Genomic DNA, 26,884 nt, shown 5'->3' on the forward strand with positions numbered 1-26,884 from the left:
CTGGCTCCCTATTAATAACAGTAGATTTGGAAAGTGCCTTCTTGTAAGAAAAATTCCAGAAATACAGATAAGGCCTAAGTTCTCCTTGCCTCTCCCCATTCCTGGCAGTCTCTGCCCCAGGGTGTGTTCCCTTCCAATCCTGTTCCCACACATACTATGTGTCCAGGTACATTACTTTTGACATGAGTGGCTTCCCGCGTACATAGGGTTCGAACAACTTGCTTCTTGTCCCTCAACAAAATGTCTTGGACACGTTTCCTATTGTACATAAAGTTCTGCCTGGTTCTAACTGCTGCATAGTATTCCGTTGCATGAATATGCCTTTATTTCTCCAGTACCCCCAAGGAAGAGTGTTTCCAATTTTCCGCGATTACAAACAATGCTGCCATTCAGAACTCTGCTGATCCTCTTTCCAGACTTGGAAAGTGTCTTCCGTTAGTTCCCACGTGCATAAAACCCAGAGAGCACTACCACTAACTGCTAATCCAACGGTAGCGGTTTAAACTCAGGCAACATCTGTGATTCTCCCTTCCCCCGCCCTGCTCCAGGATTTATTTTCTCGAGAGAAAAGCAAGTCCCGGCCAGAAGGTTAAACAAACAAACTCAAACCTGAAACCGAGAGTCCCAGAAAAAATGAGCCTATGTCTTTAAGACGCATTGGTTCCTCTGGGAGTTGTAGTTTTGTTGGCCAACGGAGCCACCTTCTTGCCTCACCTTCTTTCTGGATCTGATCACTGATTGCCCTTTTGGAAAGTGCTTGCCCTGCGATAGGTGGGAGCAGGTGTTTTGGAGAGGACCAGCCAGGGCCGGTAGAGGGGGGGAAACTACATTTCCCAGGGTGCGCCGCGAAGGAACACGCAGCCCCTCATAAAAGCCGCTGAGCCCAGCACCAAGCGGAGGCAGGTACGTGCGTCCACGCGTTTCCGCTTCGCACACCTCACTCCCCACTCGCCAATTCTTGGCCTAATCTCTGCGAGGGCCAGGACCGAGGCAGGGAGTCTCCGAGAGCTCTGCTGGCGCCGCTGGGCACCCACTGGCTGCAGGGGGTGGGGGTCAGCAGGTCCTGCCACCCTTTTGCTTGGGTCTTGCAGTGGGAGTTCCGAGACTTGGGAACGCTGGGAACAGGGAGGAGATACGGGCTCCAGGGCCTGCTCGTTCCTGAGGCAGGTGGGGTGCTGGATGCCTTCGCTGCTGATTTTGCTTTGAGGTCGCTTTTCCTGCCTCAGTGTGCCCCATGGGGTCTCGTCACTATGCGCAAATCTCAGTTACAGCGAGTCCCCTCTTTATCCGCGGTTTTGCTTTTATGATTTCAATTACCTGAGGTCTTCCATCGGAAAAAATATTAAATAGAAATTCCAGAAATAAGCAATGCATGCTTTAAGTTGTTTGAAGTTCTGAGTAGACTGATGAAGGCTTAAGACTCCCTCCTGCCTGGGACATAAATCACCCCTTTGTCCCACATATCCCGGCTGTATATGCTACCAGTTGGTTAGTAACTTAGTAACTTTCTTGGTTATCAGATCCACTGTCAGGTATCGAAGTTCAAGTAACCCTTATTTGACTTGATAATGGCCCCATAGTGCAAGAGTAGTGGTGCTGGCCGATCAGACATGCCGGTGTAGCTGTGAAGTGCTTCCTTTATGTGAGAAGGTGAGAGTTCTCGACTTACTAAGGAAAGAGAAAAAAAAAAAAATCATATGCTGAGGTTGCTAAGATCTATGGTACGAATGAATCTTCCATCTGTGAAATTGTGAAGAAGGAAAAAGTAATCTGTGTTAGCTTTGCTGTCACGTCAAATTGCAAAAGTTACACAGCCGCCGTAAGGGATAAGTGCAACTTTAGTTAAGATGAAAAAGGCATTAAATTTGTGGGTAGAAGACATGAACAGAAAATGTGTTCTGATTGATGGCAACATGTTGTGCCCGAAAGCAGTGAGCCTACACAAAGACTTCAGCAAAGGGTCCCCTGAAAAGAGTGACACCAAGCCATTTACAGCAAGTAATATAAAAATTACGGGAGAGCCGAAACCGGTTTGGCTCAGTGGATGGAGCGTCGGCCTGCGGACTGAAGGGTCCCAGGTTCGATTCCAGTCAAGGGCATGTACGTTGGTTGCGGGCACATCCTCGGTGGGGGGTGTGCAGGAGGCGGCTGATCGATGTTTCTAGCTCTCTATCCCTCTCCCTTCCTCTCTGTAAAAAAAATCAATAATAATTTAAAAAAAATTACGGGAGAGCCCTAGCCAGTTTGGTTCAGTGGATAAAGTATCGGCCTGTGGACTGAAGGGTCCCAGGTTCGATTCCGGTCAGGGGCACATGCCCCTGTTGCGGGCTCGATCCCCAGTGTGGGGCGTGCAGGAGGCAGCCAATCAATGATTCTTTCTCATCATTGATGTTTCTATCCCTCTCCCTTCCTCTCTGAAATCAATAAAAAAAATATTTTAAAAAATTACGGGACAGGCTGTGTGTGCTGTGAAGAAGCTGCTGCCACTTTCCCAGCAGAGTTGCACAAGTTGATTAAGGAGAAAGGATACCACCCAAAGCAAGCCTTCATAGGTAGATTTGTATGTATAGGAAAAAAACCTAGCATATATAGGGTTCATACTATCCTTGGTTTCAGGCATCCACTGGGGGTCTTGGAATGTATTCCTCATGGATGAGAGGGGACTACTTTGCTTGCCTTTTGGTAATTTACACTGTCATTTTACTCCCTATCAGTTTCCACTCTTTTTTTTTTCCCCCCAGAAGGCAAATCAGATTCCTCCATGTGCCTGTTTTTCCCTTGAAAGCTCTAAAATGCAAGATTCCTGCCCTACCTTTCTTCAAATAGCATATGAAAAAGTCTTTTTTTTCTTTTTTTTTTAAATTTCTTTATTGATTAAGGTGTCACATATTTGTCCTCATCCCCCCATTCCCATCCCACACCCCTCCCCTTGGATGCCCCAACCCTCTGTTGAACTTAAGCATTGGTTAGGCTCATATGCATGCACACAAGACCTTTGGTTGATCTCTCCCCCCTCCCCCCACCCTCCCCTATCCTCCCTCTGAGGCCCGATAGTCCGATCGATGCCTCCTTGTTTCTGGTTCTGTTCTTGTTCATCAGTCTATATTGTTCATCATTTCCCCTAGATGAGCGAAATCATGTGTCACTATAGATATACTTATAAGAATTGAATGTGCGACGAGCAATAATAGTTATGCTGACAGGCAAATGAATCAGTCTGTAGTGAGTTTCTTTCTGGACCAACAGTTCTTTTGAGACCCAATATCAATGTCCACCGGTTCCCTATGAGTACATGTCGGCACTGACCCCTCAGCTCTGGATGGTGGACAAATGGTGGTAATGCAGGTCCGACTCCCTCTGGTTTGGTCTCGGCTGGACCCAGGGGCACTGCTTCACCCGGATCCAGGGGCCCACGGCCTCGCCTGGACCCGGGGCCAGGCTCACCCGGATCCAGGGGCCCGCGGCCCCGCCCGGACCCGGGGCCCAGGGCTCACCCGGCTCCAGGGGCCTGCGGCCCCGCCCGGACCCGGGGCCCAGGGCTCACCCGGCTCCAGGGGCCCGCGGCCCCGCCCGGACCCGGGGCCCAGGGCTCACCCGGCTCCAGGGGCCCGCGGCCCCGCCCGGACCCGGGGCCCAGGGCTCACCCGGCTCCAGGGGCCCGCGGCCCCGCCCGGACCCGGGGCCCAGGGCTCACCCGGCTCCAGGGGCCCGCGGCCCCGCCCGGAGAAAAAGTCTTAATATTTTCCATCCCTGATTCTCCTTTCCTCCCCCAATTTTTAAAAATTATTTTAAATATGTTTTTATTGGTTTCAGAGAGGAAGGGAGAGGGAGAGAGAGAAACATCCATGATGAGAGAGAATCATTAATTGGCTGCCTCCTGTATGCCCCACACTGGCGATCAAGCCAACACCCCGGGCCTGTGCCCTGACCGGAAATCGAACCCTGACCTCCTGGTTCACAGGTCGACGCTCAGCCCCTGAGCTACGCCGGCCTGGCAACTGCTTCACGTATGGAGGCATTCATTGATTCTTGTATGTGACACGACCACTGGGCTTGGATGTCTTGATTCCTGGGGGTTCCATTTCCCTGAGGTGGGGGTCCCCGCCTTTGATATCGCTAGGGAGGGAGTCCATGCCGGGCTCTGGGAACTCCCGCCCTCACACAGACCCACACAGAACCCCTGCCCCCTGGGAAAACCCTGTCAGGTGTTGGGGCTTCCCAGCCTGGTCTGCCCCTGGCACAGAGGATGCCTGATGTCGGGGCCCTCCCCCAGTTTTGGACAGCATGTGGCTGAGGATAGTAAACAGTATTTCAACTTGGCCTCAGTAGGTCAAGTTCTATTAAAAGTGGGCAGAGCCCTGGCTGGATGGCTCAGTTGGTTGGAGTGTCATCCCATACATCACAACATTGTGGGTTAGCTTCCTGGTCAGGGCACATACCAAACAGCTTCTCACCTCAGTGTTTCTCTCTCTCTCCCTTTCTCTAAAGCAGGCGTCCTCAAACTACGGCCCGCAGGCCACATGCGGGTGTTTTTGCCGTTTTGTTTTTTTACTTCAAAATAAGATATTTGCAGTGTGCATAGGAATTTGTTCATAGTTTTTTTTTTTTAAACTCTAGTCCGGCCCTCCAACGGTCTGAGGGACAGTGAACTGGCCCCCTGTTTAAAAAGTTTGAGGACCCCTGCTTTAAAGTCAATAAAAAAAATACAAACACATATCCTCGGTGGGAAAAAAAAAAAGTGGGCAGAATATTGAAATAGAAGGCTATTTTTTCCCCCTAAGTTTTCTGTACAGATGTCAGGTCTGACAGAGGGCAGAGGCTCCAGGAGAGAGATGTCTTGTTCCTATAGGGTGGTTAAGAACATGAACCTTAGACTTGGGAACACCTTTCTGCCTGTACCAGCTGAATGACCTTGGGCAGACTATCCCATCTCTTTAAGCTGCAGTTTCCTTACCTATACCGTGAGTGTGGTAAGATCCAATTCTTAGGGAGGACTACAGAGTAGGTCATATGAGCTGATACTTCAATGCCTTTGGCACGGTGCCTGAAAAAAGCAGCCCCTAAGCATTAGCTACAAGTCTCATTCCACCTTTTGTGTTATCACAAAATACCCTTTTGGCTGACCTGGCGAGGCATGCTCCTCAGCCTTGCTTGATTTCCCTGGGCCTGGCCTGATTATTATTATTTTTAAAAACATATTTTTATTGATTTCAGAGAGGAAGGAAAAGGGAGAGATAGAAACATTAATGATGAGAGAGAATCATTGATCGTCTGCCTCCTGCACGCCCCCTACTGGGGATCGAGTCCACAACCTGGGCATGTGCCCTTAGTCGGAATTGAACCCAGGACCCTTCAGTCCGCAGGCCGAAGCTCTATCCACTGAGTCAAATCGACTAGGGCTTCCCTGATTATTTTTCTTCTTCAGGATCATCTTTGACTCAGAGAATATTTCAGAGCCTTCATTCCTACCAGCTTCAGAGCCAAGTTAAACTCTCCTGCTTCCTTTCCCTGCTGGAGAGAACTACCATTCATTGAGCTCCTGCTGTGTGCCGCATATTTTACATCTTATTTAATGCTGGTAGCAGTCCTAGGAGGCTGGTATTGTTGGCCTTAGTTTTCAGATTAGGAAATTGAGGCTCAGAGAGATGAAGTAATTAGAGGCCGAGAGGGGGAGAGAGCCCTGGGGGCTGATGCCCAGCCCAGAACTGTGCCTCTGCCCCAGGCTCTAGTTGGGTGCAGTGCACATCGGGCTGCCCTCCCTCCTCTGGCCATGACCTGTCATCTGCCCGGGTCTCCTAGTCACTGTGCTGAGGCCCAGACTGAGCTCAGACTTTTGGGCTGTCCTGGGGGCATTTCTTCCTTGCTCTCTTCTGTTACCTTTGCTTGGGACCAAACATCATTAGTACCATTACTTAAATAAGAATCAGAGAGACCCAGGTCCCAGTCATGGCGGTAGCATCTGGAAAATGGACAGAACACTTACCCTGCGGGGTGTCGTGAGAATGAAAAATCATCATGTCTTAACTATGGGTCAGAGTGGGTGAGCCCACTTCTCACGGTTGTTACCATTAATGTCCTCCCCATTTCATTGCCACCTGAATGGAGCACTTTATATATATTTGCTCCTTTTGTTCTTTTTTTTTCAGTCCTACACAGCAGGTTCGGTGTAGTGGTTAAGAGAATGGACTTTGGAACAAAAGTGTCTGAGTTCAGATTTTTAAAAATTTATTTATTAAATTTACTGGGGTGACATTGGTCAACATGAACATAAAGGCTGCTCTATGGTGTGGGTTTCTGTGTTACAGTATCTGTGCATTGCACCGTGTGCCCACCATCCAAAGTCAGATCATCTGTCACCAGTGAGTTCAGATTTGACTCTGCCACTTGCTAGCTGTGTGACCTTGGACATGTGACTCAGTCTCTCCGTGCCTCAGTTTCCTCATCCGTTTTTTTAGGATAAAGATAGTACTTTCCACACATTAAGTTAGAGGTTCATACAGTGATTTCTCCTTTGACGGTGCCAAGAAGGAGATGATATTATACTCTCCATGTTGGTTCAGGTTCTTGGAGAAGCCGAGACCAAGATGGGGTTAGGTTTACTGGGGGAGGGAAAACAAGGAGGGAACTGGAGGAAGCAGGGGAGTGATGGGCAGGAACAGTCTCAGACTGCAGTGAGGTTCTAAGAGTTTCCGTGAGGTGGGTGGGGAGTCCTGGAGCCAAGATTGCCTGTCAGAGGGTCCCCAAATTGCTGGAAGGGGTCTGTCTGCCTGGCCCTGCTGCGCGGAGTCGTTGGTTGGGAGCAGTTGGGAAGCATGGCCTCCATGTGAACAAGCTGGGGGACGCTGGTCAGTTACACTCCTGCTTCAGGAGGCTGGAGCGGGTAGGGGTGCCAAAGATCACACGGTAAGTTGGTGGTCAAGCTGGAATCTCCCGCCACCCATTTACTGGGAAGGCCATTTGGGTATCCCTGGGAATGCCTTTGCCCTCAGGAGCCTGGCCAAGATCTCGGCTCAGATTTCCCCTCTGGACTTCCCTCCGGGGCTGAGCAGGGAACAGAGCACTTTCTGTTAGTGGCGAGGCTTCCCCTGCAAGCGTGTGGGAGTGCGGGTGTTGCTCAGTGGTGGTGTCTGTGCACCGGTGCAGAGGAGTCGGGCCTGAGAAGAAACTAGCTGAGGTGCCTCTGGGAAGGCATGCAGCTAGCACCACCATCACTCTGACACTGAGCTTTGGGGGTTGGAGGGAAGAGGCGGGGGTGGGCTGCTTCCTAGGACAGCAGTCGGGACTCTGCCAGAGGCAGATGCCAGGGTACTCTTGGGGACTTGTCTGCAGAGGTCTTGGGGAGGCCAGGGGCCCTGGAGTCAGATTGGTTTCCCGTCTGGTAGGAGAGAAATGTTGGGGGAGAGAGGAAGGGGTGAAGCCATAGCTTTGGCCTCATCTTCCCCTCACTTGCTCATAATGCCCGGAAGAAGATGGTGGCAGGTGGGGTTGCAGCCTCTTTCAGGCGTGGAGCCTCTGGGAGGGGAAATCCCCCCCTTAAGTCCCTAATAGTGGGCACTGTTGGCACCCTGCCTAGATCCCTTGAACAGGCTGTTGCACTCCTCCCACAACTGTCCCCTTCTCCAGGGAATTCCCTTCAGCCTCAGGAGCCTGGGAGGTTCGGCCTTCCCTCCTCCCAGATCACAGCCAATGACTGAATGCTGAGGGGCCAGTGGTGCAGAAAGGGTAGGCCCTTGCTTTAAGGTGGGACCCCCTGTCTACCCCACCCTGCTCCTGAGGAAATCACGTGCACCCAGAATGAGAAAGTCAAAGACACACTTATCACATGACCCAGCAATCCCACCCCGAGGTATCCACCTGGAGAGATGAAGTCTTAGTGCATACTAAATTTGCACATGAATATCTATAGCAGCTCTATCATGGCTGTCAAAACCTGGAAACAGCCCAGATGTCCTTCAGTGAGTGGATGGAGAAACAGGCTGTGGAAGGTCTGTGCGGAGAAAGAACTGCAGTGCTGATATGCACAGCCACCGTGGATGAATCTCAGAGGCGTGTTGAGTGAAAGAAGACAATCTCAAAAGATTCCATTCCAACTCTAGCTATAGAGAACTGATGGATGATTGTCAAGTGTGACTGTAGTAGTGGTGACCACAAGGATCTATGCAAGTGTTAAAATTCATAAAGCAACACAAAAATCAATGTTAGGCTATGATAACATAAAATAATTCATGTACACCCCATTTCTGCTTCAGGAAGCCCCTCAACTTTGGTTAGAATGGAGCAGCCCAAGGGGGTTGATTGGACGGTTATCATCCTGACATACCAGTACAAGGACAGTGTCGAGGTCTTCCAGAAAGGTAGGGGACCCTCCCTCCCTACTCTGCCCTAATGTAGGAACCCCTCCCCACACCCCTATACCTCCTATGGTTCAAACCTAGAGTCTGCTTCTTCCTAGCCATGTGACCTTTGACATATCGTGTCACTTCATTGAGACTCGGTTCTCTCATCTGTAAAATGGGAATAATTGTACCTACCTCACAGAGTTGGGCGAAGAGCTAATGAGCTACTACGTGAAAAGCTACTGAGTCAAAGATGAAATAATAATTATCAGTAGGTTTGCTTTAGTTGCTTGGGACCAGGGCTGGGAGGCTGGGGAGCAGGTGCCAGGTGCGTTCTGACCACAGAGCTGGAAGTGCGGCAGAAACGAGAGCAGATCCCCGCCGGGACTTTGTTACTGGCTGTGGAGGACCCTGAGAGGCGTGTGGGCAGTGGAGGAGCCACCCTCAATGCCCTGCTGGTGGCTGCTGAACACCTGAGTGCCCGGGCGGGCTTCACCGTGAGTGCTCCTGCCGCTCCTTTCGTACCTCAGTGGCTTTGTGTCGGGGCCTCTCCCCAGACAAGAGGGTGCCATCCTTGGTGCCTTCTGCCCAGGCCTCTGTCTATAGGGCTCTCCCACTCTTGACAGGTGGTCACCGCTGATGTCCTGCAGTCGGCCTGGATCCTCATCCTGCACATGGTTAGTACAATGCTGGGCGGGGTGCCATGCAGAAGGCTGGAACCATCGATCCTCAGGGTTGGGTAGGGGAGTGTTTGCAAGGTGTTTTTTTGTGCAAATCCAGAAGAATTGGAGTCAGAATGGATCCAAGTATCCAAAAAAAAAAAGGAAACTGGCTAAATATAAATAGCATACCCTTCTGGTAAGATATTAGAAAGGGATTATTAAGTCCATCTAATTCTATGCATTGAAAGAGACTTCCCAGCTCTGTAACCTTGGGCAAGGCACTTGACCCTTTCTAAGCCTCAGTTTCCCCATCTATAAAATCAGGATGGCGATGGTTCCTGCTTTGTGTGGATATGCTGAGATGATCCATTAAATGCTTAAAGCGGGACCTGGCTTTATATAGTTCCCAATGTTATTTCCCCAGTTTTACCTGTGTGTGTGTGTGTGTGTGTGTGTGTGTGTGAGAAGTTCTGTTGTTTCTACCTTTTCAGAATCTCATTTTTGTAAAAAATAAAATAAAAAATTAAAGAATATCTATATATATAAATGCCTAAGCAACCGTCTGACTGTTCAACCGGTAGCTGTGACGCGCAATGACCACCAGGGGGCAGACACTCAACACAGGAGCTGCCAAACTGTTGCGGTTCTTGGGTGACGCACCCAGAAGCAGAGAGAAGGGAGCCTGATTCTGGGGTCGGGGGATGTCGGAGAGTCGGTTTTGGCCTGATCCCCACGGGCCAGGTCGAGGGACCCCACCTGTGCATGAATCCATGCACTGGGCCTCTAGTATGCATATAAGTCTGAAAGGATATATCTCAAAATGAGAGGAATGGTTATTATTCCTGAGAGATTTTCTTTTTGCCTATCTGAATTTTCTAACTTTTTACTATAATCATGTACTTGGGAAAATTACATGAGAAAACACTCTAGCTTGATGACTTTACACCTTTGCACAGCTCCTGGGGTGTCCCCAGGCTCTCTGCCCCAAGGGCTCTTTCCCCTGTCCCTGCTTCCCCCATAGGGCCGAGACTTCCCCTTCGATGACTGTGGCCGGGCCTTCACCTGCCTCCCCGTGGAGAACCCCCAGGCCCCCGTGGAGGCTCTGGTCTACAACCTGGATCGCTTGCTGGACATCATGACCTATCAGGTGAGGCCAGCAGGTGCCTTCGGGCCTTGTTCCTTTCTCATTGCACCACCAGCTAGAGCGTGTCCTGGCTCAGACGGGATGCCAGGAAGAATGGCTTTGGAGGAGCCTAGAGTTAGAGCTTTAGGAAATTAGTGTTGGCAAAACTGGAGGGAGGTGTGGTCCCAGGAGGTGGGCAGAAGGGTCTGGGAAGGCCTCTGTTACCTCAGAGTCTCCCTAGAGCAGGAGGACAGGCTCGACGCTGGGCTGTGTGGGAGCAGAGGAAGGGCTGGGCCAGGCCACCATCTGCACTCTCTCCCGCAGCTGGGCCCAGGCTCCCCGCCAGGTGTATGGGTCTGCAGCACCGACATGCTGCTGTCTGTTCCTCCCAACCCAGGTGAGCCTGAGAGGGCGTGGGACCTCCTCCCTTGCCATGGCCCGAGGGGGTCTGTGCCTGTCCTAGCTCACCATTTCTGGGCCGGCCCACTGCCCTATTCCGAAGGGAAGCTGTCGAATGGAGACGCCAGCCCTGCCCCTTCTGCCCTCCAGGGCTGCGGTAGAACTTTGGGAGGGGAGGCATTGCCATTCTCCCGGAGGAATGTCCATTTGGCTTGGGAACCATCTTTTCCTTCTAGAGGTGCCCAGATGCCCCTGCCCTGAGCTCTTATCTTTACCTGGTTGGGGCCTCCCTGCCTTGGGTTGGGGCCCCCAGGGAGGCTCCTGACTTCTCTGCTCACAGGGATCAGCTGGGACGGCTTCCGGGGAGCCAGAGTGATCGCCTTTCCAGGAACCACAGCCTACGCCCGGAACCATGGTGTCTACCTCGCCGACGCCCAGGTAGTGCCCCTGGGGCAGGGGCACGGGCCACAGAGCCGGGCTGGGCTGGCCTCCTGGTCCTGTGCTCTGGGCGGCCTCTCGCCCTGGACTTGCTGGTACAGCCTGGATTCGGAGGAGTTTCCTCTATGGCAACAGCTCTCATGCTCACTGAGTCTTTCACCAAACTTGCATGGCACATGGCCCCTGTGCCAGGCTCTGTGCTGGGCGGGGCTGGGAAGACACGCAGGGCCCCTCTACTGTCAGGTGGGACATTGCTCCCGGGAGCACGCTGGTACCTGTCAGACATGCACCTGGGTTTTCGCTGGAGAACACCCTAGCTGTGTCCCTGTTCCTGATCGTCCTTGGCCCCCCTTCCCTAACTCTGTTTTCTCCCCCGACACAGGGCTTCGTTTTAGACATTTACTACCAGGGCAGCGAGGCGGACATACAGCGGTGCGCCAGGCCTGATGGGCGGGTGCCACTGGTATGGCTGCCGCCCAGCTTGGGGGGCTTTGGGGACCCCGTGGAAAAGGGAGGGTTTGCCTTCCTGCTCGGGAAAGAGCTCTCCTCCTTCTAGAAGATGCCAGGGCAGGATAGAACCAGAATCTGTGGTGGAGGAGCAGGTGGAGCCAGAATCTGAGGAAAGGGTCTTGTCCTGAACAGGAAAGGCTAGAACAAGAACGCGAGAAAGTTCAGGAATGCTTTGGGAGGAAGTCTGGAGGCCGACTTGGGGGCTCCTTCTAGAATGAAGGACAAGGATCCGCGTGGTGGGTAAGGGTCTGGGACCAGACCAGGGGATAATAGAGGACTAGGTTTGGGAGGAGGCCTGAGAACTGAGAGGGGTCCCAGAAGGTGCCTGTTCAGGGGACCCCCTTCCAGGAAGCCTGGGGTCTGGGTGCAGGAGTGGTCCCGAAGATGAAGGACTCTGCCTGGCATAGCAGCCAGCCTTCGGGTCCATCTTTATGTGTCTTCCCCAACTCAGGCCCAAGCCTGACTCCAGGGTCCCCCCACCTCACCCTCATGGGGGCTCCTCCAGGTCTCCGGAGTCGCCTTTTTCTCTGTGGAGACTGCTGAGCACCTCCTGGCCACTCACGTGAGCCCACCCCTGGATGCCTGCACCTACATGGGTTTGGACTCTGGAGCCCGGCCTGTCCAGGTGACTGAGGGTGGGGGCTGGGGGGAAAGGCCCTCACACTGGCTCTGTGACCTCAAGCTAGCCCCTTCCCCTCTCAGGGTCCGTGTCTCTGGGGATGGGACCGCCCCGGTTTGGCCTAGGAACCCCCCAATAGCTGTGCTTCCTATCCTTGTCCCAGCTGTCTCTGTTTTTCGACATCCTGCTGTGCATGGCCCGGAATGTGAGCAGAGAGGCCTTCCTGGCGGGGCGGCCTCCGGAAATGGGGCAAAGCGGCGCCGACGTCGGGGGCTATCTCCAGGTTGCTCGGGCCAAGCTGTGGAGGGAACTTCGTGATCAGCCCCTCACCATGGGTGGGTGCTGCCTCTCGGCTCCCTGGGTAGGGAGACCACAGAGTGAGGACCCCCTACCCAGAGATACAAGGCTGCCTCCTGCCTGGTCCCTGGGCTCCTGGACCAGGCAGGTCTAGTGCATGTATCAGCCAATTGTCCTCTCCCAACCCAGAGGCCTGACACCCCCGACTCCCCCCAACCCCCAGTAACTCTCTTCCTTTTGTCGTATTTCTGGGCTCCAGTCCCAGTCTTTCCATTTCCTAGCTGTGTGACTTTGGGCAGGTTACTGAGCCTCTCTGGATTTTAGCTTCCCCATCAGCACAATGGGCTCAGTGCTAGGCCTGCCCTCCAGGGCCTGATGAAGATGTGTCTTCTGGCTGGAGGCCTGGCTGGGCTCAGAGCAGCAGCAGGAAGAGGGGTGGGGTCATTGCTTGTATCTTTACAGCATATATCCCTGACGGCAGCTACAGCTATATGACCACCTCGGCCAGTGAGTTCCTGCACAGCCTCACGTTTCCCAGGGCTCCTGGGGCCCAGGTCGTGCACTCCCAGGTGGAGGTAAGACCAGCAGAGGTGCCTGAGGACAGGTGGGATAGGGGCTCCTAGAAAGGGAAGGAATAGCCCACGCTTGGAGCAGATTACCCAGGAATACAGATGTCATTACCCCATTTGGCGCGAGGCAGTGGAGGCTCAGACAGGTTAAGTAACTGGCCTAAGGCCACGGAGTCAGTAAGTGGTCAAGTTAGGATTCTACATCCAGGTCTGCCTGATGGAGAAGCTAGAGAAGACCCCACCCCTTTCTTTGGGGACTGCTTGGGGAGACGAGCACATTTGAGGTGATGGGCCTGGGTCAGTGCCATGGTGCTGAGGAAAGGGGGACAGGTAGATTTCCGAGGCTGCCCTCCGAGTGGCGGGGGTACCTGGACTGGTGGGAGAGGTTTTCTGGGGAAGCTGCCATCTGGTGGGACCTCCATTCCTGAGTTCAGACTTCTCTGGGGGACTGTGCAGGAGAGCTCGCCCCTGGGAGCAGCGTGAACGGGTGGGAGGAGAATCAGCCTGAAGCTGGGGCCAGGGCAGGTGTAGAGGGCGCTCACGACCTTCTCCCTGGCTGCTCAGGAGCTGCAGCTACTGGGGGCTGGGAGCTCTGTGGTCAACTGCCTGCTGGAGGGCGCCGTCCGACTGGGTGCTGGGAGTGTCCTGCAGCACTGCCATCTCCAGGTGAGGCCTGAGAGCAGGGGCAGAGGGCAGGCAAGGCTGTGGGGGCCAGGCCCTGTGTGTGTGTGGGGGGGTGCCTGGAGCGGCACTGCCCCCTCAGGATGCCTGCCCTCTCCCTTGCCAGGGCCCCATTCACATCGGCACTGGTTGCTTTGTGAGTGGCCTGGACGCGGCCCAGTCCGAGGCGCTACACGGCTTGGAGCTGCACGATCTTGTCCTGCAGGGGCACCACGTGCGGCTGCACGGAGCCCCTGTTCGTGCCTTCACTCTCGTTGGACGTCTGGACAGCTGGGAAGTAGGTGCCCGCCCTGCGTCCCCTCACCCCCACCTTCAGGCTTTGGGGAGCCCAGGGACCCCAGCCCAGTTTCCACTCCACTGCAGGGCTCGCTGAGCTCTGGCCTGAGGGATAGGCTGTAGCCAGTAGAGTCTCGCCATGGCTTTCTCTCCCTCAGCTGCTCTGCCAGGCTGGAGACTGAGGTTCAGAGAGGGAGGTGACCTGCCTTGGGCGGCAGAGCCAATTATAGTGGATTGGGCCGAGAACTGGGATTCTGCGCCAGGTTCCCGGTACCTGGGCAGGATCGCTGAGCTCCAGGGCTTGACACAGTGTTTCAGAAGCTGCTTTCCTATGTGCGAGTCTCTCCTCCTGTCCCCTCTGGTCTTCGTGTCCCTGACCCCTCCCTTCCTGTGGTCCCCGAAGCCCTGACTGCCTCCTCCACTTCCCCCAGAGACAGGGGACAGGAACATATCTTAACATGTCCTGGAATGAGTTCTTCCAGAAGACAGGCATTCGGTAAGATGGATGGCTCCATGGGCCTCTGGGCCTCGGCAGCCAGGGCGGCCGCTTCTTCCAGGCTCATCGCTGCCTCAGCCCCAGAGCAGCACCTGCCCTCCCACCAGCCCTGGGGCCTGGGGTAGTTTGGGGCAGTCTGATCCTCCCCAGCCCTTTCCCCCTGGACAATCTCCAATTCCTGCCTGTGCTCAGGCTTTGGGATTTTGTTCAGAGGCCTGGGAAAGGGGGCAGGGCAGTTCGTCTCCCTCCCTAAATTGCCTGCTTATGCCACCTAGAGGAATTTGTCCTGCCCCCCGCCCTCCCCGTGAATTAGCCAGCCCCCAGTCGACAGGCAGTCAGGCCTTGGGGAGGAAGCAGGAGCCCAGGCTTCCCTCCTGCTAACATGCCTTCTCCCCACATCAGAAACTGGGACCTGTGGAACCCAGACACGCCCCCCACAGAGCGCTGCCTTCTCAGTGCCCGCCTCTTTCCTGTGCTCCACCCGTCGAGGGCCCTGGGGCCCAGGGACATGCTGTGGATGCTAGACCCCCAGGAGGATGGGGGTGAGGCCCTGTGGGCCTGGCGGGCCTCCTGGCGTCTGTCCTGGGAGCAGCTGCAGCCCTGTCTGGACCGGGGTGCCACCTTGGCCTCCCGCCGGGACCTGTTCTTCCGCCAGGCCCTGCATAAGGCGCGCAAGGTGCTTGAGGCCAGGCAGGACCTCAGTCTGCGCCCGTTGATCTGGGCCGCTGTCCGCGAGGGCTGCCCTGGGCTCCTGCTGGCCACGCTGGACCAGGGTGAGTTGCTGCGTTTCTGTGTGGGGAAGCGAGACCCAGCATCACCTGCCCTACCTGCCCTCGGGGTTGATGACCGGAGGTGGGAGATTTCAAAGCAGGGGACACAGTGGAGTTTGCTTTCAGGTTCCTGGGAGCTTCATTCTTGTCAGTAGGGAGTTTGATGAGAGGCTGAGGCCTGGGCCCGAGCCTCTGGGTCCAATGAGCATCAGCAAACCCTACATGTTTTGTACTGGGTGCCAAAACGTAGGTGCCAGAGCCCCAGGGGATGTAGCAGGCTCTCTCAGGCAGCACCTCATTAATGATCCCAGTGATTGTGGAAAGTGATCCCTATTGAAGTGATCCACCTACAGCCACACAGCTGGTGGGGTGGCACTGAGACTGAACACAGGCAGTTTGACCCCGAGTCTTGAGTTCTTAACCACTCTGGGCAACCTGGGTGGGGGTAAAGAGGCACAGCTGGGCTGGGCTGGGGCTGGCAGGATGAGAACTTTGCCAAGCAGAGAAGTGGGGTGTGCATTCATAGGCGAGGGTACATCTTGGGCAAAGTGAAGAGGTGTGAGGGATCAGGCATGTTTGGGGGCTGTGGAACAGTCTCTTGGGGAAGAGGGCATTGGGGGTGGGTCCCATCCCTAACCACCCGGCTTCTGGTCCCTCAGTTGCAGCGGGTGCAGGAGACCCAGGCGTGGCGGCCCGGGTGCTGGCCTGTGTGGCAGACGTACTGGGCTGCATGGCAGAAGGCCAAGGTGGCTTACGGAGTGGGCCGGCTGCCAATCCTGAGTGGATCCGGCCCTTCTCGTACTTGGAGTGTGGGGACCTGGCTGGGGGCGTGAAGGCACTTGCCCAGGAGCGGGACAAGTGGCTGAGCAGGTGGGTGCTAATGATGTCAGAACCCTGGAGAAGCCCCTGATCATTCTTATAGGTGCAAACCCAGAGAGAGGTGGGGCCCAAGGAAGTCAGGGCCCCAAACCCAGGCAGCCTTCCCCCAGCTTGGGGCTCCATGCCATCATCTCTCCCTTCCCTCTTGGCAGGCCAGTCCTGTTAGTGCGAGCTGCTCGCCACTACGAGGGGGCTGGGCAGATCCTGATCCGCCAGGCTGTGATGTCCGCCCAGCACTTTGTCTCCACGGAGCCTGTGGGGCTGCCGGCACCCGGGCAGTGGGTGGTGGCTGAGTGCCCAGCTCGCGTGGATTTCTCTGGTGAGCCCCTTGGAGGGGTGTGAGGGTAGCCACCCCAGAGCTGGGCAGGCAGCCCCCTGACCAGCTTGGTCTTGTTCAACTGCTGCAGGAGGCTGGAGTGACACGCCACCCCTTGCCTATGAGCTTGGTGGGGCGGTGCTGGGCCTGGCTGTGCGAGTGGATGGCCGCCGGCCCATTGGGGCCAGGGCTCGCCGCATCTGGGAGCCTGAGCTGTGGCTGGCAGTGGGGCCTCGGCGGGATGAGATGGCCATGAGGATAGTGTGCCGGAGCCTGGAGGACCTGAAGGACTACTGCCAGCCCCATGCTCCAGGTCAGGGCACCCAGGACATCTGCCGGAGGGAGGGCACACATAGCTAGCTGGGGTGTAGGGCAGAACCCTGGAGACCCTGCTGGCCATGGGGGGGCCTGGCTTGAGGGCTAGCCATTCAGCTTGAGGAGTCCCGAGGTCTCCTTGCCCATGTGCATGCAGCTACAGGAGGTAGAGCTGGCACATTTGCCCATGTTGGGGAGCCCAGAGGTCTTTTGGGGCTTGGGGATGGGGCTTGCACTGCTGCTGGGCTTTTGTCCCCTAGATGAGCCCCTAGATGGGAAACAGTGGAGGTGGGTGGTATGTCTGCTTCTGCCTTGGGAGACCAAATGCCTTGCTGGGTGCTGGTCCCTCCGCAGGGGCCCTGCTGAAGGCGGCCTTCATCTGTGCGGGGATCGTGCACGTCAGGTCCAAGCTCTCGCTGAGTGAGCAGCTGCTGCGCACCTTTGGGGGCGGCTTTGAGCTGCACACCTGGTCTGAGCTGCCCCATGGCTCTGGCCTCGGTGAGTGAGCCCTGTCCTGCTGCCAACCACTCCATCCCTGCCCTTCAGCCTCTCCTTCCTTCCTCCTCACTACCCCTGCCCAACAGACCAAGGGGGTGGGGCAGGTCTGGGCTGCGCAGAGGTGTTTCATGCCCTACTGACCTCTTCCCTGCGCTGCAGGCACCAGCAGCATCCTGGCGGGCACTGCCCTGGCCGCCTTGCAGCGGGCCGCAGGCCGGAAGGTGAGCAGGGAGGCCCTGATCCACGCAGTGCTGCACCTGGAGCAGGTGCTCACCACAGGTATGGGACTGCCCCTGCTGGGAGCGAGGTCACTGGCACTTTCCCAAGCGCTTCTGGGGCTCCCCTGGGCTTGCCTTCAGCCACATAATGGCTGTTCCTCAAATGGTTAGAGCTTCCTTATCACTCTGACTTCTGGTGATGTTCAACTTGAAGTATTTCTACTTCAAAGGAGCTGATGTTTTAGGAGCACCTAGAGATTCTGTGCTATACTTTCATGTGTGTTAGGTACTTGTTTATTCCTCATGACTTTGTTGCCACCCAGGACTGTCCCTTAGGGTGGGGCTGGGCAGAATGGGTTTGTAGCAGGAGACAGGACCTTCAGCCCGCCTTCCCAACCAACCTGCCCCTCCCTTGGGCTATGGTCATTTGTGCCCACCTCCCCTTCCCGCCAGCCATGTGGGGGGCACTGAGGGCCCAGAACATGGCGGTGATCACAGTCTTCTCCCTCTTCTCGCCACCATGGCCCCTTGGAATCCATGCCCAATGGGGAGCACCTAGAGGTTTGTCGGCAGGATCCTAGGGTGCTGTGGTCACCCAGGATGGCAGGCTTCACCCCCGTCGTGATTCTGGGCAGGAAACTGTCACAAAGATGGATAGATGCCGACGATGCCACCTTTCCCTGTCCCTTGGCAGCCCACCCTCCTTTTGTTGTAATGACTCACAGCCCGTAACAGGTAGTTATTAGCACGAGCGGCAAACAGGGAGGCCTTTCTGGTTTTCTTCTGGGATGTACCATTCAAACCCTTCATTTGGTCAATTGACAGCTATTGAGTATCCAACTCAGTGTTGGACCCTGGGGATAATATGAACAAATACAGGGCCCTTGCTCTCAAAAATTAAATCGTCTATTGGGGACAGACGTTAATCAATAGCCACTCAAGCTGGGTTCTGGAGTGAAATCCTTTCTCTTGCTGGGCTCATCCTGCTCCCAAGGCTGGTGACAGAAGCTGGACAGCTCACCTGGTCCAACTGGAGCTGGTTCCTGCCAGAGCCTGGGCTGGGAGAGAGAAGTTGGGCCAGACAGGCTCCAAGAGTGATGGACTCTGGGTTCACAGGAGGTGGCTGGCAGGACCAAGTGGGTGGTCTAATGCCTGGCATCAAGGTGGGGCGCTCCCGGGCCCAGCTGCCACTGAAGGTGGAGGTGGAAGAGGTCACTGTACCTGAGGGCTTTGTCCAGACGCTCAATGACCACCTACTCCTGGTGTACACTGGCAAGACCCGCCTGGCACGGAATCTGCTGCAGGTGAGCCCCAGCCCAGGAGGAAGAAGGGATGCAGAAGCTCAGCAGGGCCCAGCCCTTCATTGCACCCTCCTGCCCCATCTGCAGGATGTGCTGAGGAGCTGGTATGCCCGGCTGCCTGCCGTTGTACAGAATGCTCACAGCCTCGTGCGGCACACGGAGGAGTGCACGAAAGCCTTCCACCAAGGTGAGGTGCTTCTTCCCAGGGGCAGGGCACCAGGAGTGAGGGTCTTGTCGCCCATGGGTCTAAGGCCAGGGGCCTTTTCAGGCTGGCACAGGCCTCAGATGTTAGGCCCCCGGGGACAGAAGCCTACCATCTGTCCTCCTTAGGGTCTCACTTAGGTGGGAGCCATATCTCAGGACAATACTTGCATCATGGGGAAGGCCTCCAGTCCTATCTACCAAGAAGCACGTCAGGGAAGAGGCTGGGCCCTTTAACCAAGTGCCAGGGAGTCAGAGCTAAGCAGGGTTCAAGTGAGTGGCTGTACCATTCACTGAACACTGCTGGGCACCATGTCAGTTTTGTGTGCACGGGTCTCAGACAACCCTGTGAGGTGGTCTTTACTACTCCTGTTCCCAGCCCCTGGTTGAGCAGTACCTCTTAGCACTTTAGTGTCGATAAATGGGCATTGATAGAATATTCTGGCTCAGATACGCCTTCCCCTTCTCTGCCCCCACCCCAGGAAGCCTGCCTCTGCTGGGCCAGTGCCTGACCTTGTACTGGGAGCAGAAGAAGCTCATGGCTCCAGGCTGTGAGCCCCTGGCTGTGCGGCGAATGATGGATGTCCTGGCCCCCCACGTGTATGGCCAGAGCCTGGCAGGGGCAGGCGGTGGGGGCTTTCTCTATCTGCTGACCAAGGAGCCAAAGCAAAAGGAGGCTCTGGAGGCCGTGCTGGCCAAGACTGAGGTACCTGATGGTGTTGGGTATGGTAATTGGTGGGGGGCAGGAGCCCTCACTGTGGCCCACTGGCTAACTAGGGGCTACAGCTACATGTCCCCCTGGCCTTGCAGCCTCAGGTCAGCCTCCAGAAGACCACAGATTTGCACAGAGCCCTTTACACACCTCTTGTCATTTGCTCCCAGGGCCTGGGGAACTACAGCGTCCACCTGGTAGAAGTGGACACTCAGGGCCTGAGCCTGCAGCTGTTGGGGAGTGAGAACTCAACCTGATGCCCCTTCCCACGAGGCTTGTCCCTCAGCAAGAGGAGAAAACCTGGAGCTACAGCAGCCCCTCCCTTCAGAGCACTCAGCCTCGACTCCCCACCTACCTCTTTATGGATCTGCTCGCAAAGGAAGCCGACTTGAGTTTGGGCCCAGCCCCCTGGTGAAAGAGACACGACGCTTGGGAACAGGACTGTGACCTCTTGATTAACTGTGGCCTAGGCTTGGCCTCTGCTCCATCTGGACATAGGAAGGTCCTAAGCTCAGTGTCCTTTGTGGCCTTTACCAATCCCGTGGCCCAGCTGGGGCCTTGACCTCCTTACTCTCCACGGGGGCCCTGGAAGGGGATGACAACCAGCCCTAGCAGAAGCTGGGTCCCTTGGTAAGGCTGACCCTGAAGAGGCCCTTTGAGGCATTTCCTGTGGCCTTCCTTAGAGGCCGGGCTTTTGCCTGAATAGACTTCATGTTCAGTACTCACTCCCAGGCTGACTTGATGGGGGAGTAGGAGTAGGGGTAGGGGTCCAGACCCATGTCTGTGGAAGTGAGCCAGTGTGGTCTACAGCCAATCACTGCCAACTCAGGCCTTAACCTGTACCATGGACTGTGCCATGTGGCCCAGAGCCTATGGGCAGAGGTTTTCAAGACTGTGACCTTCTTGGAATAAACCGAATCTGCCCTTCGAGGTTGTCCTCATAGAGCTCTTTTGCTCCTGCCAGGAGGAATTCCCACCTCCCCTGGCACTGTGGGCAACTGCCCTGGGGATGATCCAGCTTCTGGTGCTGAGGGTCCAGGGTCAGGTGAGTCACCAGCTATCAAGTGGGTCCTGGCAGGAGCTGTGTGCCACTCTGGGTGTGGGAGGAGGCTGAGGCTTTAGGCTTTTGCGTTCACATTTCAGTGCAACTGGTACACCTGTCTTGCCCTGTAGCACCCAGCCCTCCCTGAAAACAGCACACTGGCATTTCTCTGAGGAGTCTCTTTAATCAGAGTGCACATAATATCACATCCTCTTCTCGGAGTAAACCTAATTCTCTAGGTCTCCAGATGCACCCAAATCCTTTCGGGCTGGCAGTCTGTTTGCTGCAGTGTCCGGGGGTGGGTGGGGTGGATGGGCGGGGCGGAGAGCATGACCACCATGGAGAAGGCTGGCCTGCGTTGACTTGCCCACCAATTAGGAGCCCAGGAAGACCCACCCCTTGGTGGGGAGAGGCTACTCCCAAAGCACCACCCAGCTGGGTCTGAGTGTAGAGTGGAGTGAGTCAATGCCTTGTTTCCCTGCTGCCAGTGGTGGAACAGTCTGGGCTGTCAGAGCTCTCCTCATGCCAGACAGCCTTGCTCAGCTCCTTGGCTGTGGCCACTTAGTGTGATGGGCCAGGTGGGCTCACCCTGGCGGCTATAGGCGCAGCCTCTTGATGTCCTCGTTGCGGAAGTCTATGCGTAGAGCCAGCACCTGACGCACTTCAGCAGGGGTGAGGCGCCATGTCAGTGGGCCAGAGTTGGCGCCCCAGTAATCTAGAATCTCAGTCACCTGTGGGAAGAACAGAGCCAAGTCAGCCAGGAGGAGGCTATCCCGAGGGAAGGCCTTGGCTCCACCAGGTTCAGAACAGTGGAGCCAGGAAGAAGGTTCCTGGCAGGGCTGGGCTGCTGGCGTTTTGGTGGAGTGGCTGGCATCCAAATGTGGTCTATGTTCTCTTCCCAGACACCTTTCCCTGGTTAGGCTGAGGGGACCCCACATACCCGCTCCAGATTGAGGATTGTAGCCATCTGGGAGAGCCGGGCAAACTTGTCTCGGATGGTCCAGGTGGTCACCGTGGTAAGGTAGGCAATGAGTGACCTCAGCTCCTTGTCAAACTGCAGACCGCCCAGCTGCAGGGGAACATAAGCCCAGCCACTGTTCAAGGATGCAAATGACAGGACCCATCTTCCTCAAAGGAGAAACAGAGCTGGGGACCTGTACTCCCTTGACCTTACCCGGTTGAAGGTGGATTTCAGCACCACTCTCTCCATTTCGACTGCAACAAAGCTGGTCATGAGGCTGGTCAGATTGTCATAGATGACTGGAGACAGGCCGGCCTACACATAGAGGCTAGACATCAGTGGGAGCCCCACCTACCCCTCTGTCTACACAGTGGAGTTTTTGGGCGGTAGGGACAGTCACATGAGGCCATCAAGGAGTGTTTCCATAGGCTGGGACTTGGGAGGGCTTTCAGGGTTCCCAGCAGGAGTGTGATGAGGAGCCGCAGGCTGCTGATTTGGGCAGATGTGGGTAATTCCATAAGCTGGTTGTTAGAGCCCCTGCTCACCTTAAACTCAGCCATTTGCTGCTCCAGGTTAAGGATAAACTGTTGCACCCAAGGGTCGTTGGCCTCATAGTCATTGAATTCTTCCTGTTGTTAGGAAGCAAGAGGGGTCACTGAGGGCTTCTCCCAGAAGAACCATTTACCCCCCACCCACTTCCACCCTTCTAACAGAAGAGGTTCTCCTTCTCTGGTAGCTTTTGACTCATCCACCTTAAAACCAGCTTGGACATCGCAGCTGGCAGTGACTGCTGCTACTTCTGCACGACACTTCCCACTGACAAATGGCCCTGGCCTATAGCCATGGCTCACACAATATGGTAAAGCTCCTGGCATTTTACTCACCCTTGCATCTCATGTTTTATAGCAGGGGTGGGGTGGGGAATGTCTGGCCTGCGGGCCCTATAAGGCCTGAGAAATCATTTAATCTGGTCTTGCTAAGGCATTAGGGGTGAGTTAATTAAATGCTTGACCAACTATAGCAGGCTAATTTTTAAGTTGATAATTTTGTATGGCCCACGAATGAAGTTATAAATATCCAAATGGCCCTTGGCAGAAAGAAGATTCCCCACCCCTGTTCTATAGGAATAAAATCCTTAGATTAAAAAAAAGAAAAAAGAACCTCAATAAGGCGACATGTCAGGTCAAGGCAAACTCCCTTTAAATGTTTTCCTGAACCCTTCTGACTACGGGAACAGCCTATTTCCTGGGAGGAACCTAGACTAAGGGGGTGAGGGAAGTGGGCCTGAGAAGTGTGTGAGGACTAGACTAGTCTGTTTAGACCAGTGATGGCGAACCTATGACACGCGTGCGTAGCCATTTCTGATGACACGCAGCCGCTGAGGCGGCCACATGCCGAGGATGAAACATTTGCTGCTCCTGAGGATGAAACATTTGCGAAATAATGTTTTTTCCTCAAAGTGACACACTACCCGAGTTATGCTCAGTTTTTTGGCGAAGTTTGACACACCAAGCTCAAAAGGTTGCCCATCACTGGTTTAGACAGTTCCACTGCCCTCCAGCTGGGGGAGAGGGGAACAAGAGGGTAATCCTAAGCTTGATGGCTGCCTGTGGTCAGGCTTACCTCCTCAATGTTGTGGGAAACAGAGAGAAAGGTGTTGATCCAAGGCTGCACCTGTGGCTTGATTGCTGTGTTGTTTAGCTCTGCCAGCCCTTCCTGCAAAGTACAAGTATCAGACCATGAAGGTACACCCCCCTCCACTCCTTTCCTTTCTCCAGCTCCATCCTTGACTGCCAGGACATTCTTCCAGCTCTGAGGCTATCTGCAGGCCTAGTTTGAAGTGTAATGGATAATGCTGATAAAAGAGGCCAGGAACACCAGTTCCTTTCCAGATCTGTGCCAATTCAGGTCCAGGCCAGAGATAAGGCCTAGAGGCTCGTGTGTACAACAAGCATGTCAAACTCTAATGCTAACACGGGCCAAATAAACAAGGTTTAAGTTTATGTGGGCTGCAAAAAAACAAAAGCTTCAATTTTCATAGAAATGTAGGTTTATTTCTATAGAGACATGCTGAATACAAAGGGCTGAAATAAATGAGTAATCGTTAACATAAAATAATAGAACATTTTAATAAAAATTAATATTTTTTCTTGAACATTAACTTACCAGACACTGAATAACTGCACAAATTAATAAGTGTAATGCAAATAAACCTATTTTTCTTGTTCTCCATGAGCAAAATATTTCCTGTTGCGCACACCAAACAAGTCAGTACAAGACTAATAACAGGGCAATCGGCTGCTAAAATATTCGCTGCTAGTATTAGTGGAGAGAAATGGTGCGCCTGCACGTAAGGCGTGTAAGTGTAATGACACAATTATAATAATCAGTCATTAGAGAACGTTATAATTCGGTATTAATAATTATGTATAGAGAAACCAAGATGGCAGCATAGGTAAACACCTAAACTGCTGCCTCGCATAACAATTTCAAAACTACAACTAAAAGACAAAACGTCTATCACCCAGAACCACGGGAAAGCTGGCTGAGTGGAAGTTCTACAACTAGAAGGAAAGAGAAAAGAGCACAAGCACTAAAAAGCTGAGATACGGAGGCGCGTGAATTGGGCTGGAGGCGGGCGACTGGCTGTGATGCTTTTCTCAACCCGAAGGGAGACAGGCTCCCGATTACTCTGAACTCCAATTTCTGGGGAGATGTTGGGGACCCAAACTCCTATGGGGAGAAGCTGGACTGTCTGCCATCGGGTCGGAAAGTGAGGGTGACTTTCTTGGAGAGGTGCGCCCAGCAATCACTGTTTACTGCGCTGGGGCGTGGGACGCGGGGACTTGGAAACGTGGAAACGCAGAGATGGCTGACTGGCAGCCATCGCTGTTTGCCACGCCCTAGCCTAGTGACTCCCTGAGACCCCGCCCCACCCTGAGACCTGCCCCGCACATTTTACAAACCCGCCCAGGCTCCACACAGCGGCTTTTGCATATAAATGGCCTGCCCTATCTCAGCTTAACTCAACAAACTGCAGCTCTGGTCAGACAGCTCCAAAACCTCCAAACCCCAAGCAAAGAGGAGAAAACTTTAGTTCTCACTATAGCTCCTGCTGGGTGGCCTCAGACAGTAGCTGACCTGCACCCCATTGGAGATTCAGAAGCTAGTATATCTAGTGGTCAGTGTGAGATGACACCAGATTTAAACTACTCACATCCATAAGTGACACATTCAATAGGCAGTCCCAGTGAGCACCAAAGCCCCACTGAAACTAGTCCTGCCCCATAAGCATGTCTCCAGCACAGCAGTTCTTCCATTATAGAAACAGTGGGTCCTCACAGCCAATTGGCCTGGAGGTCAATTCCTCCCAGTCACACCAACAATAATCAAGACTTAACTACAACAAGGCTGTACACACAGTCCACAAAGGGGTGCACCAAGAGTGTCCACCTCAGGTAACTGGGAGGCCGACCCACTGGGCCATATAGGACACTTTGCACACCAAGCCACCCTACCAACTCAGTGAAGCAGCGAAAATGCGGAGACAAAGAAACGGATCACAAACGAAAGAAATGGAGGAAAACAAACGACTGGATATAGAGTTCAAAACCACAGTTATAAGGTTTTTCAAGAATTTCCTAGAAAAGGCCGATAAATTTTTTTAAAAAAATATTTCTTTATTGATTTCAGAGAGGAAGGAAGAGGGATAGAGAGATAGAAACATCAATGACGGGAGAGAACCATCGATCAGCTGCCTCCTGCATGCCCCCTACTGGGGATCGAGCCCACAATCAGGGCATGTGCCCTTGGTGAGAATCAAACCTGTGATCCTTCAGTCCGCAGGCCGACGCTCCATCCACTGAGCCAAACCAGCCAGGGCAAAGGCCGATAAATTTAACGAGACCCTCGAGGATATGAAAAAGGACCAACTAGAAATTAAACATACACTGACTGAAATAAAAAATATTATACAGAGACCCAACGGCAGACTAGAGGAATGCAAGAATCAAGTCAAAGATTTGAAAAACAAAGAAGCAAAAAACACTCAACTGGGAAAGCAAAAAGAATCCAAAACTTTGAAGATAGTGTAAGAAGCCTCTGGGACAACTTCAAGCGTACCAACATCAGAATTATGGGGGTGCCAGAAGAAGAGAGAGAGCAAGATACTGAAAACCTATTTGAAGAAATAATGACTGAAAACTTCCCCCACCTGGTGAAAGAAATAGACTTACAAGCCCAGGAAGCACACAGAACCCCAAACAAAAGGAATCCAAAGAGGACCACACCAAGGCACATCATAATTAAAATGCCAAGGGCAAAAGACAAAGAGAGAATATTAAAAGTAGCAAGAGAAAAACAGTTAATTACCTACAAGGGAGCACCCATACGATTGTCAGCTGATTTCTCAACAGAAACTATGCAGGCCAGACGGGAGTGGCAAGGAATATTCAAAGTGATGAATAGCAAGAATCTACAACCAAGATTACGCAGCAAAGTTATCATTCAGAATTGAAGGTCAGATAAAGAGCTTCACAGATAAGAAAAAGCTAAAGGAGTTCATCACCACCAAACCAGTATTATATGAAATGCTGAAAGGTATTCTTTAAAAAGAGGAAGAAGAAGAAAAAAGTAAAGATAAAAATTATGAACAACAAATACATATCTATCAACAAGTGAATCTAAAAATCAAGTGAATTAAAAATCTGAGGAACAGAATAAACTGGTGAATATAATAGAATCAGGGGCATAGAATGGGAGTGGATTGATAATTCTCAGGGGGAAAGAGGTGTGGGGGGTACGGGAAGAGACTGGACAAAAATCGTACACCCATGGATGAGGACAGTGGAGGGGAGGTAAGGGCAGAGGGTGGGGTGAGAACCAGGTGGAGGGGAGCTATGGGGGGAAAAAGGAGAAACAATTGTAATAATCTGAACAATAAAGATTTATTAAATAAAAAAAACATGGGGTAAGAAAATAATAATTATGTATAACAGGATATTGTAAAAATTAAGTTACGAAAATTTTATTAAAACATTTCTTACACACCGTTATAATGTCTGGGCCGCAAAAAATATTAATTGTGGGCTGCATGGGGCCTGCGGGCTGCAAGTTTGACATGCTTGGTGTACACGCTCAAAAGAAGAGATTTCTGGCCCTGGCTGGTGTGGCTCAGTTGGTTGAGCATTGCCCTATACACAGAGAGGTTGCTGGTTTGATTACGGTCAGGGCACATGCCCGGGTTGCGGGCTCCATCCCCGGCAG

The 26,884-nt window shown here is 53.6% G+C and overlaps 2 protein-coding genes across 2 annotated transcripts in view; one reads left to right on the forward strand and one right to left on the reverse strand.

Moving 5' to 3' along the window:
- Positions 1–720: 720 nt before the first annotated feature.
- FCSK (fucose kinase) lies at positions 721–20,668 on the forward strand. The gene is made up of 24 exons (XM_079799391.1): positions 721–903; positions 8,250–8,354; positions 8,682–8,833; positions 8,963–9,013; positions 10,020–10,145; positions 10,446–10,518; positions 10,861–10,958; positions 11,341–11,421; positions 11,974–12,093; positions 12,251–12,422; positions 12,847–12,959; positions 13,518–13,619; positions 13,741–13,911; positions 14,342–14,406; positions 14,809–15,179; positions 15,836–16,046; positions 16,208–16,374; positions 16,463–16,684; positions 17,041–17,184; positions 17,344–17,463; positions 18,519–18,706; positions 18,791–18,890; positions 19,387–19,610; positions 19,787–20,668. The coding sequence occupies exons 2-24, from the start codon at positions 8,273–8,275 to the stop codon at positions 19,871–19,873; spliced, it is 3,240 nt and encodes a 1,079-aa protein (XP_079655517.1). The 5' UTR covers positions 721–903; positions 8,250–8,272; the 3' UTR covers positions 19,874–20,668.
- A 199-nt stretch (positions 20,669–20,867) lies between these two features.
- COG4 (component of oligomeric golgi complex 4) overlaps positions 20,868–26,884 on the reverse strand; it is a gene marked incomplete at its 5' end in the record, with an annotated part of 30,672 nt that continues 24,655 nt past the window's right edge. The window contains 5 exons of the mRNA XM_079799392.1: positions 20,868–21,389; positions 21,599–21,727; positions 21,833–21,934; positions 22,165–22,248; positions 23,243–23,335. Coding sequence (XP_079655518.1) covers positions 21,255–21,389; positions 21,599–21,727; positions 21,833–21,934; positions 22,165–22,248; positions 23,243–23,335 — 543 coding nt within the window. The 3' untranslated portion in view covers positions 20,868–21,254. The remainder of the gene's footprint in view (positions 21,390–21,598; positions 21,728–21,832; positions 21,935–22,164; positions 22,249–23,242; positions 23,336–26,884) is intronic.

This window comes from Cnephaeus nilssonii, assembly GCF_951640355.1.
Source record: "Cnephaeus nilssonii genome assembly, chromosome: 20".
Lineage (NCBI taxonomy): Eukaryota > Metazoa > Chordata > Mammalia > Chiroptera > Vespertilionidae > Cnephaeus > Cnephaeus nilssonii.